This window comes from Aquarana catesbeiana, linkage group LG08, assembly GCF_042186555.1.
Source record: "Aquarana catesbeiana isolate 2022-GZ linkage group LG08, ASM4218655v1, whole genome shotgun sequence".
Lineage (NCBI taxonomy): Eukaryota > Metazoa > Chordata > Amphibia > Anura > Ranidae > Aquarana > Aquarana catesbeiana.
Window position 1 is genome coordinate 144,756,307 of NC_133331.1, and position 12,558 is coordinate 144,768,864.

Genomic DNA, 12,558 nt, shown 5'->3' on the forward strand with positions numbered 1-12,558 from the left:
ATCTTTGTGCAAGGTGAGGCTGAGAGTGTCATTGTCGTATATCAGTGATAGAGCAGTGCGAGTTTGACCAGCCATTTGTCACAAGTTGGGGAAGGTGGCCATGGTCTGATGCCGCGTCCGTCACACCACGTACCGTATAACTAAAAATATAACTTGCTGGACAGAGTGTTTCATAGACATGCTCATTTTTTTTTTAAATGTTTTTTTTCAATTAGGATCATGGTACTTTTATGGGTACTGAAACAAGAAAACATGAGAAAATAATAAAGAGTATAATGTTAAACACAATCTGAAAAATGTCCAATGTACAATGAGCCTTTTTAGTCATTTCCAACTTGGGTGATGAATAAAGTATGGCTAGAACACATAGAGAACTTACATCAGTTTAATACGTTTATAAGAACAATACAACAAAGCCAATGAAAATAGCAAGTAAGGATTGTATTTATTTAATAGAATTATTGGTCATATCATAAGTATTTGGTAACAAAGGTGAAGAGGAACAAAAGAAAAAAGCGGAGAACAAACTGAAACAAAATTAAGGACTAAAGAGAGAGTGTAGGTGTAACTTCCCCCACCATATGTGGACTGCAAAGTAAGATTTGAGAGGATTCTATCTCAGAGACCCCTCTTCTGCTTTTTTTATAGATTCTAACTGTCCAGGATACAAATAACTAAATTTCTTTGATTCAGTTGTAAAGGTCTAGCTTTGGCAGGGTGTCATTCGCCATCCATTTCAGCAGATACTAAGCAGCACTCTTTGTCTAGACATGGGAACAACTTTTCCAGATGACTACATACATCAAATGGTAGGCCTATAAAAAAGAGAGATCTACTGTTTTCATTGGGGCAAAGCAGTCAATCATTTTATACATGAAGAAATTGGCCAACTTCTATCCATTGCATGTAAATTCCAGGAAAAATCTGAAATGTACGGAAGTGGACAAAGCAGTCAATCACTTCATACATGAAGAAGTTGACCAAATTCTTTACGTATATATACTCCAGGCAGGTATAGAAGAGAACTTTCTGAAAATTAAAAAAGGAAAAAAAAAAAAAAGAGAAGCAGGGGGAGACATTACCAGCACTTCATTGCAAACATATGCACTAATTTGTTAGTGCAATGTCAATTCAGCCAAATAAGCCATATTTTGGGGCTGTGAAAGGTCTCTTCCCTTTTCCCTTCCATAGTGACAAAAAGCAGTGTTTGCCAACCTCATTTTTGCAAGTATCCCCAACAGGATATGTTTTGATCATTTCCCTTAGATACGATAATCATTATATAATCATATTTGATTTTACACCAAAAGATGAGATTTGTATAAATTTGGGCAGCATGGTCCCTCTGGGACAGATTTTATAATTTCTAACAGAATTACAGTATTAGTCAGAGGTGTCGTTTTTTTTTTAAAATGTTGTCTGACTTGAAGTTCACTGCATATTAAAATCTCCATAAAAAGAATATGCGCTTCCCCATCAGTAGGAAAGATTCTAAAGGGTTAGGTATTATACATGACTGGTACAAATACTACATTCTATATATCGTACACAGACGGCCTGAAGAAACTGGTTGTTGCATCTGACACACTAACACCAATAAAGAAATGTGTGCACACTCACTAAATGTGGTACTAAATATTTAGATAGACAGCCAATGGACTAAGAAAAAAAAATCAGCTAGACATCGAATCTTTTCTACTGCCGTAGTTGCACATATTTATTCGGCTATATAAAATTCTGCACTAGAGCTCCTGAATTCTACATTGATTTATCGACATCTGCATCATAGGTATATTATTAGCTGTGCTTGTTTAGATGTAGGTTGTTAAAAACTCTGTTGTACAGATTTAGCTCCTCACTTTACACCGCTTATGTAACTGTCTGGATGACTAAACAGCACTACACTAAAATGGAAAAAGGATTCCCTCACCAAAAGCAAAATGCTGCCAAATATTATTTGCTGGGCAAATCCCAGAGATGCAGCACCAGTGCCAAGTACATTAATACTCGACCTCATTAATTTCACATTATACTGTTAACCCCTTGAAATACCTCTAAACTGGAAGCTTTCCTGCACCACAAAATAAACTGGAATACCTATAATGAAACAATATCTTGTATGTCCTTCGGCAAAGCCTAAAGCTTTAACAAGACCACCATCAACCTTCTTTGACAGCAATATGTAGAAAGTTTTGTTAGCGACTGTCCGAAAGTGTATGTTAACCCAGAATTGAATATTTAAGTGACGTGACTGTGTCCATGTTTTATAAAACAAACTTTTTCTCTTTTAATTTATTATTTTCGAGATAAATACCTGGTTATCTTGCCAGTTGACCTTTGCCCAGGTTTAATCTGACCATGACAAGCATAGAAACACATCCATGCTGGCAGGGTCAGCTTTGTACCTCCTGCTTGGAGGTACAGGACACCATGCCTGTAACTTATAAACTATGTAAACAGCTACCCCAGCCCTGTCTTGACTGACAGAAGCCCCTAGCAGGACCCTTATTGTCAAACTGTAAACACCAAGCCTATGTGATGTCATCACACCCGCATACTGACATCCCCCTGCTATACAGAACAGAAACCTATGAGAAGGCTTGCCATCACATGACCATACAATAAAACTTTATAAAAAAAAGTAAAAACACTTTTTCTTTAAAAGAGAAGTATGTTTTTTTTTTTTGGATTCATACTTACCTAGGTGAATGCAGCATCACTCCGATGCCTCTAACACCGAGAACTGATCGAACACCGCCGATCGCTCGGTTCTCACAGCTCCCCGAGCAGAGAGCTGCTGACTGTCAGTCAGCAGCTCTCTGCTCTGCCCCCTCCTTGCTCACTGGAGCGTTGGGCTGTGGAGGGGTGGAAGCGGCCAGCTCAGGCTCTCAGCAGCTCACTGAGAGGTTGAGCCGGGCGCAGGTCCAGGGATCTAGTTGTATCCAGACTCCATGGTTGTGATGACGCCTGAGACTGGACCGACTCTGACATCAGCAGAGAGCAGACTTCAGCCCGATCTATGCCGAAAATGGGATACAGGAGTGCAAAACAAAAAGCACTCCTGTGATCTATAGGAGTACAGCCAAATGAGCTTTAAATGCCATTATGGCAGGGCTTGACAAATTTGTTTAGAAACTAGGAGCCAGCTAAAAAAGTTAGGCGCCAATTTGTGCATGGCGATATGCAACATGTATCAAAACACTCTGGTCAGCACTCTCGGCTGCTGGTTTTCCAGTTTTAGTGGCTTCTGTTGAACCAGCTACCATACACACGGGCCAAATATCAGCGGGTTTTCATTGAACCGTCCAATGTTGCATGGCATTCGGCATGTGTATACGGGGTTTGATGGTGTGATGAGAAGCGGCTCACTAGGGAAGGACAGTGCAGCAAGGTGGGGGTGATAGGAGATCCAGTGACTTATGCTACTTTAGGCGCCTTTCACACGAGCGTCTCCGCTAAGCGGAATCAGCTTGTTCAGCAGGGGCTCTCTCCGCTAATCCCCACTAAGCAGGAGGATAACAGGTGTGTGTCTGCTCCGCTATGCAGAGCAGACATGGACACAATCATGCTCTCCTCTATGGGGCAATCAGATGGAAAAGGACCACCTATCAATTTCCATCCGGTGCCATCTGATCCAGAAAATAGGACAACCATCCATCTGTTTTGGCGGACAGGAAGGAGCCCGGAGCACTGGCAGGGGACCTGAGAAGAGGAGGAACGGGGCTGCTCTGTGCAAAGCCATTGCACAGAGCAGATAATTATACCAGGTTTGTTTGAAGAAAAAAAAAAAAAAACACACACACACCCCTTTACAATCACTTTAAACCTGTTTCTCCAGTTTCTCCATAGTTTTATAGCATATACTGATTTGTTACTAAATATAAAATATCTGCATACCACACAAAATAAATAAATAAATAAATAAAACCCACACACCACACCTGTCTTGCAATAATGCAATAACAGACTACAGGATCAAGTTGCAAAGCTTAACAAAAAGGATAAAGATATTTATTTTAGCAATATGATTGTAATGTTCAAATCTCACTGGGCTCAGTCAAAATAAATGCCTTTTTAAAAAAAATAAAGAATCTCATTCTGGTGTGCAAGCTTCGTGAACTGAGCCTTAAATAGGCCCATTCACACTATTCAGGGCAACGTGCAAAACAATACAAGCTGGTGCGATGCAGTGCCAATCATTTTAAATGGCACTCCAACACAGCTTGACAATGGATGTGCGTTGCAAGACACAATGCATGCTAACACACTACTATTCCTTGTAACATGGCAGAAAGAAATAGTATATGCATCTTTTTTGATGTGCTAGGCAGCCTAATTAAATTGTCTAGCTGCTTTATACACAATGCATGTTAACCGCTTCAGCCCCGGAAGATTTTACCCCCTTCCTGACCAGAGCACTTTTTGCGATTCGGCACTGCGTCACTTTAACTGACAATTGCGCGGTCATGCGACGTGGCTCTCAAACAAAATTGACGTCCTTTTTTTCCCCACAAATAGAGCTTTCTTTTGGTGGTATTTGATCACCTCTGCAATTTTTATTTTTTGCGCTATAAGCAAAATAAGAGCGACAATTTTGAAAAAAAAACGCATTATTTTTTACATTTTGCTATAATAAATATCCCCCAAAAATATATAAAAAAAAATTTTTTTCCTCAGTTTAGGCCGATCGTATTCTTCTACATATTTTTGGTAAAAAAAAAAAAATCGCAATAAGCGTTTATTGATTGGTTTGCGCAAAAGTTATAGCATTTACAAAATAGGGGATAGTTTTATGACATTTTTATTAATAATTTTTTTTTTTACTAGTAATGGCGGTGATCAGCGATTTTTATTGTGACTGCGAAGTTATGGCGGACATGTCAGACATTTTTGACACCACTGTCATTTATACAGCGATCAGTGCGATTAAAAATGCACTTATTACTGTGTAAATGACACTGGCAGTAAAGGGGTTAACCACTAGGGGGCGGGGAGGGGTTTAGTATGTCCTAGGGGAGTGATTCTAACTGTAGGGGGGATGGGCTGTGTGTGTCACTACGCTGATCACTGCTCCCGATGACAGGGAGCTGTGATCAGTGACACTTGTCACTAGGCAGAATGGGGAGATGCTGTTTACATCAGCATGTCCCCGTTCGTCCTCTCCGTGAGGCGATCGCGGGTATCCCCACGGTGATCGAGTCTGTGGGACCCGCAACCCGACTCACGGAGCTCCCGGCCGGCGCGCACGCAATGGCACAGCGGGGAATTCAAACGGACGTACCTGTAAGTCCATTTGCCCAGCCGTGCTATTCTGCTGACGTACATCGGTGTGCGCCGGTCGAGAAGTGGTTAAGGAAGAACTTCACTCTCTAAATCAACATAGAGCATTTTTAATCCTTATGCTGCTAGCATTAGTAAACAGACAGGAAAGTATATCATATTTACTTGTTATAAACTTTTTTTTATCCCCTACATTTATTCAGTTGCTTCCTGGTTTCCAGGCCTAGGGCAAAATTCTTACATCTCAGGAGTTTTCAAGAGGGGTTTTCTCAGGGAAGCACACCCTCCTGCCTGTATGGCTGCCAGGAAGTAAATGCTACATGAATCACCTGCCCTTACTCAAGATGGCCATGGCAAGAAATCAGGGAGGTTGTTTTTCAAAGAGATTTCTGAGTATAACAAAGCATGGAGACATGGATGGATGGGTGAGTTTGCTTTGAATATTAAAAATGAATAAAATATAATTTTTGGGTTTGCGATGCTCAGAAGAAGCAAATTTTCACTTTAATAAATGTGCTAATGTGGTGCAACAGCATGAACAGTCTCTAAAACATCCTAAAAGAATAAAGAAACACAATAAAACTTTACCCATTTAGAGTAACATCACCTAAGTAAGCTTTAACACCGGAGACTACCCAGGATGGATTCCTGCAGCGGGGAGGCAGCAAGAAGCGCGATTGGAGAGTATGCGTTGTGTAGTGGGCTGTCGGGAGATGCACTTTACAAACATTTGCACTTGTAACAGGCAGATTTTTTATTACTACTGTTCATTAAGTAGTTATTACAGAACCAATTGTTTTATGTAGATTAGATTAGTAGATATAAGTTTCTGCACATACCTCTACGAGTGTTAATTGGGCCTGCTCTCATTGCCAACACCAACTTCAATGTACAGCCTTCTGAGATCCTTGGGAGGAAAACACAGTTCCATGTTTGATTCAACAGTGAATACAGCTTTCACCATGAAAGGCCAGCACACATTATTTCAGTATACTTACATATAATCATTTAGGCAAACATCATCCTTGAGATCGATATTATTCCATATTAAGTGTTGCTGGGTTATTGGAATACCTGAAAATAAAACCATCAATTAGTCAAGATTTATTATCTGGAGGGATAAAAAAAAAATAAAAATATTGCATTACAAACCTTAAAGATAATTGGGACATTATAACAAAAAAAAGTACAGTGTACTGTGGTGCGCAGAAACCGGAGATCTTTTGGCAGCACCCAGTGAGATGACCAGATGTTATCGAGCAACTTTTTTTGCACCAAAATTTTCAAAGGAAGCCTGTATTTAAAGTGGAACTTCAGGCTTTCAATTAACACGGACTATTTTTAATCCTTATGCTGTTAGCATTAGTAAATAGATAAGTGAATATGATATACTTTCCTGTTTTAAACTTGTTTTTATATCTTTCTTCAGTTACTTCCTGTTTCCAGGCCTAGGCAAATGATGTAATACATCCCAGGAGTCTTCAGAAGGGGAGGAGGGGTTTTCTCAGCTAAGCACACCCTCCTGCATGCCTGAGCTAAGGACACATGGATTCCAGAAAGTAAATGCTACATGATACATCTGTCCTTACTCAAGATGGCACAGCCAGAAATGCTAGGGGTGGTTTTCAAAGTGATTTCTCAGGGAAATTAGGCATGCAAACATGGCTGGATGGGTGAGTTTGCTTTGATTATTATAAATGAATGAAATTGTATATTTTGTTTGTGGTGCTTAAATGTTGTGTAGGTATGCTTGAAGTATGAAAGTATTCCTCCTGAATATACTAGTTCTTTGGAATTAAAAAGATCCAAAGGCTTCAAAACTTTCGAAGGCCTCTTTCACAAATTTGTGACATTCCTGTACGTTCCGATTTTCCCTGGACCCATATAATCCTTATGGTGGGTGGATGTAAGCGGACTTGCTTATGCCTATATCCCCCCACATCGGGTCCAGTCAGTAAAAGGATTTTTCTGAAGTCCCATACCAATAAAAACATTACACTAAAAGTGTCAAGAGCGCAGAGGCAGTCTTTTTCAAGGTGACAGAGACCACCATGCTCTTGAAACATTGGATTAACTATTTTGTCATGCTCCCACCCTTCACAAGGGTTACCTAAGCATGGCTGTGTGGTTTGGCTTGATTATAAGCAATAAAGTCTCTCTCCACTCCACCAGGCTTTAGATATTGTTTAATGCTTTGATGTAAGGCAAACCTCTTTAGGCTTTAATCCAGGTTCTTGTGTTATGTTACACCTATACCTCCTACATATCACTCTATACACCGAAGGAATAAATTGGTTTTGCTAAAAAATGTAGTTTGGATGAAAAATCTCTACTGCCACAATTCAACGGCAACACACAAAAAAAAAATGTCATTGTGCAAATGAAGGACGCGGACAAATGTCATTGTGCAAATGAAGGACATGGACAATAAAAACAAAAATGACCTTTAACAAAATGTCAGTTATAGTTGAGTTTTATCAATGGCTGGAACTCAGCAGGGGGGAAAGAAAGTGGACTTACTGGAAGTATTGTTTACACCATGTCCCCTAGTGACAATACAATAATTAGCGCTTGTAGAAGGACACAGTGACAGAAAAAGGCATAAACAGATCAGCCAAGCCTACCTGCCAAATGTCAGCTCAGACTAATGTGCTAAACATGCCCTATTCTGTACTAAAACAAGGATGATCCATAGCAAAATGTATTCCACGCATCTTTTTTGATTACCAATAAGGGCAAGTGCTGTGGACATCAGGGGGAAGTCGGACACGTAGATATGATCTGACCGATGAAAGGTTTCTATAAACAAACATGCACACAAAACTAGAGCGTACATTTGTATGACTCTGTAGGAGTTCGGGGGGACTCGGAGTAGAAGTGTTTTTCAATTTTTTGCAGCCAAAATTGAGAAAACCCCCACTGTATGCAATGTGTTCCCATTCAAACAGCATACCTAAACATAAATTAAACATAAATTTTACACCGGGTTACATCGGCATTTAGGGTGCAACATGTAGCCTAGTGCAAATGGTAACCCCCTGGTCTCTATTGGCACATGGCCAACAGAGACAACTGTAATTTTCCCAAATCATAGCAAGCAATAAGAACTCACCTTAACTGATCCAATTGCAATAAACTGAAATCTATCTGTAAATTCTATGTGCTATTGGACTTAAAAAAAAACAAAAAAACAAAGCTCATAGCTCTTGTATTGTCTTGCTTAAACTTATATTGACATCTCAGTTTATAAAGCACTTTCAGCAGCTGATTTAATCACTAAGACCCCTTTCACACTGTGGAGCTTTACAGGCACTATAGCGCTCAAAATAGCGCCTGTAAAACGCCTCTCCTGTCACTCCAATGTGAAAGCCAGAGGGCTTTAAACACTGGATCTGTGCGCTGGCAGGATGTCAAGAAAGTCCTGCAAGCAGCTTCTTTTAGGCACTTTAGGAGCAGTGCATTTTTTAGGCGGATTTGATCAGATCATTCACTGCCCTCTATGGAGCAATGGTTGTCAACAGACGTGTCCTCTGACACCTGATCCAATCCTATAAACTAAAAACACGGATGGGGAACCGATTTTTCTGTTTTTAGTGGATAGAATTGGATCGGATGGCCAATGGGTGTAAATGGACAGGCGATCTGTTTACATCCGACCTCCCATACAGGAGAGTGGGCTGTGTCTGCATCCGCTGTGCATAAGTGGAGGGGACACGTACAAGTTATTTGCCTACTCAGCGGAGATCAGTGGAGTCCGACCCATGTAAAACGAGCCTAATAGAGGGGACATCAGCCTTTGCAGGGATTTCCACTCACTTACGGTTTTGGCTGTGGGACAGGAAGTGGATAGAAAAATTTGTTTTCTAGCTTAGCCCCTATTTCTAGCCTATTCCTATTAATCAAAATGATCTTGACATTTATACACAGACTTTGTGAAGATCCCTACACAATTACCGTATTTGTAATCTGACGTGTATTCACTATGCCCTGTGAGTAGGCACTGCTGTGTCACACATTTCACAGAACCTGCCTTCTGAACTACAGTGTTGAGAGGAGGAGTTTCAGGAGGTGGAGTCAGTACAGAAATCAGGCAGCAAGGTATAATGGGATATGTAGTCCTTAGAAATAGTAAATTAGTAAACAGCAGAGGAGAGGCTGCAAAGGCTGAAGGGAATCCAGGAAGTTGTGGAAAGATGGCCAGGAGACAGGCAGAACTCACAACATGAAAAATAGGATTTTTACAACAGCTTACACCTTTTCTTGGAGTACATCACGGGACACAGAGCAGCATTACTATGTAGGATTATAGGCCACCTTCAGGTGATGGACACTGGCACACCCAAGACAGAAAGTTCACTCCCTATATAACCCCTCCCATACCGGGAGCACCTCAGTTTTTGTAGCAAAGCAATATACATATATCCCAAAAGAGGGGAGGGACCTCAGTGTCCCGTGATGTACTCAAAGAAAAGGATTTTACAGGTAAGCCGTTAGAAAAATCCTATTTTCTTTATCGTACATCATGGGGCACAGAGCAGCATAGTAATTACTATGTGGGACGTCTCAGAGCAATGCTATCTGAGGGGAGGGAGACAAAAAAAAATATGAGGGTGTCATCAGGCTTGAGGACCTATACTGCTGCCTGCAGCACACTGTGCCCAAAGGCGGCATCTTCATACCTTTTTCACATCCACCCGATAGAATCTAGTGAATGTATGGACTGAAGATCAAATTGCGACCTTGCAAGTCTGAGTCATAGAGGCTTTGGTGATGCACTGCCCATGAAGAACCGCCTGCTCTATGGATTGAAAAGGAATCCTCCTTTTCAATCCATAAGCCTGGATAATAACCTGCAGAATCTACTAAAAAAAAAAAATTTAAAAAAATAAATAGTAGATATTGACGCTGCCTGACCCTTCCTGGGCCCTTCTGGCAGCATAAACAAAGCATCAGTCTTCTGTATCTGAGCAGTTATTTTCAGATAGACTTTAACCGTTCTCACTACATCGAGAGAGTGTAATCTTTCTTCTGCAGAACAGAGTTCTGGAAAAAAAAAAATAAAGTAGAGAAACATCTTTGGTTCATATGAAAAACTAGATATTACTTTAGGTAAAAGAGGATGGGCGAGGATGCAGCACCACCTTATCCTTAAGAATGATTAAGTATGGCTTTTTACAAGAAAAAGCTGCCAACTCTGGAACTCTTTTAGCGGAAGTTACTGAAACCAAGAACACTAATTTCCCCGTCACAAGGATCAAGGGGACATGGCGCAAGGGCTCAAAAAAAGGCTGACCTTGTAAAGCCGACAATACCACACTCAAATCCCATGGGCACAAGGGTGACCTAACTGGCGGAGTTAAACGCGTTACCCCTTGTATAATAAAGGCCCGGACCAAGAATGCAAAGCAAGCGGCCGAGATTTGACCCTTGATAGTACTCATGGCCAACTTCATTTCTACTCCTAATTGTAGGAAGGCATGAACTCTACTTATGACATACTTCTGAGGATGCCATCTTTTGGTTTCACACCAAGAAACGTAGGCCTTCCAGACCCTATAGTAAATGGTCCTAGAGGCCGGCTACCTTGCATTAATAAGGGTAGTTACTACTGAACCTAAAAGCCCCCTACTCCTTAGAATGTGGGTTTCATTAGCCAAACTGTCACATTTAGCGCTTCTAAGGCAGGATGGAACACCGGCCCCTGTGAAAGCAGGTCTGGCCGAGATGGAAGAGACCAAGGGTCCTCTTACTGCCATCTTTAAGATTCCTACATACAAGGATCTACTGGGCCACTAGAATTACCAGCTTATATTTCTCCCTGAGCCTGCGTAAAGTCGCAGTAGCAGCTGAACTGGCGGGAACGCATAGATCAGTAAGAACTGATCCCAAGGAGTCATTAAAGCAACCAGCCCGTAGGGAGCAGATCCCTTGTCCTTGAAACAAAGTTGTGCAACCTCTTGTTGAACTTGGATGCTAATAGATCTATGTCCGGGGGTACCCCCTTTCTGGCATATGACTAGAAAGACATCGGGATGTACAGATCATTCTCCTGGGCACAACTGTTGGCGGCTCAGAAAAATTTGCCTGCCAATTCTCCACCCCTGGGATAAAGATTGCAGATAGGCAAGGAACATGTTCCTCTGCCCAAGAGAACATGGTTCACCTCCCTCTGGGCTGCGTGAGTTTTTTGGTGCCCCCCTTTTTGGTGATTGAAATAGGCCACTGCTGTGGCATATTCGGACTGTATCCTGACGGGACCATTCCGCAACCTGAACCTTCAAGTTATTAGAGCCAGATGTACTGCCCGAATCTTCAGGATGTTGATAGGCAAGGACTTTGTGGACTCTGACCATTTCCTTTGAACAATGGTCTCTTTTAGGACTGCTTCGCAGCCCCATAGGCTGGCATCCATTGTTACCATTTTCCAAGTAACCAGAATGAAGGACTTCCTTTCTGAAAATCCCTGGTTATCAACCACCAACTGAGACTCTGGCGCACCCTTGGGGCAGATTCATTGGATAATCCAAGGCTTAGGCCTTCCTGTTCCAAGCAGACAGAATACTGTATTGCACCAATCTTAAAACTGGACATAGGGACCTGCTTCGAATGAAGCCAGCATCTTCCCTAGCAACCTCATGCCAAGGCAAATGGAAGAACCCTTCCTCACCTTGACCACCTGGACCAGCTTCCTTATAGCCTTGATTTTGCCTGGGGCAAAAATAATCCTTACTGATCGCAAGGATGATTTCTCTAGGTTGAGAATCCAGCCCAGGGTTCCAGATTACCGACTGTACTGGACACCCTTGGTTTAATCGTGCCAACGACAGACGACCTGCTGCTGTAGATCAAGGTATGCCATTACCGCTATACCCTAGCCTCTTAGTCTTGCTAGTACTGGGGCCAGAAGTTTTGTAAATACCCGGGGAGCGGTGGCTAAACCGAAGGGCAAGGCTGAGAACTGAAAGTGGCGCTGTTCCACCGCAAAATGCAGAAATTTCTGATGAGCTGGGAAAATTGGCACATATAGATATGCATCTTTGCTGTCTATTGATTCTAAAACTTCTCCTCCCCGTAGGGTGGATACGACTGACCAGACTGACTCCCTGTGAGAGGAGCGGATGTTTAGGAAGCAATTCAGATCTTTGAGATTTAAAAATGGGTCTGACATCTCCAAATCGGTTTCGGTACCGTGAAGAGATTTGAATAAAACCACATACCCTGCTTCTTCTGAGAGGGTCTCTGTGATTACACCCTAAGACATCAATCCCTCCTAGGCCT

The 12,558-nt window shown here is 41.7% G+C and overlaps 1 protein-coding gene across 1 annotated transcript in view; it reads right to left on the bottom strand.

Moving 5' to 3' along the window:
* The window catches only part of ZFAND4 (zinc finger AN1-type containing 4), a 76,025-nt gene that overhangs the window by 26,174 nt on the left and 37,293 nt on the right, over window positions 1-12,558 (bottom strand). Inside the window, exons 3-4 of the mRNA XM_073596526.1 lie at window positions 6,279-6,354; window positions 6,120-6,187 (exon numbers count right to left, since the gene is read on the bottom strand). Of these exons, the coding sequence (XP_073452627.1) occupies window positions 6,120-6,187; window positions 6,279-6,354 (144 nt within the window). The remainder of the gene's footprint in view (window positions 1-6,119; window positions 6,188-6,278; window positions 6,355-12,558) is intronic.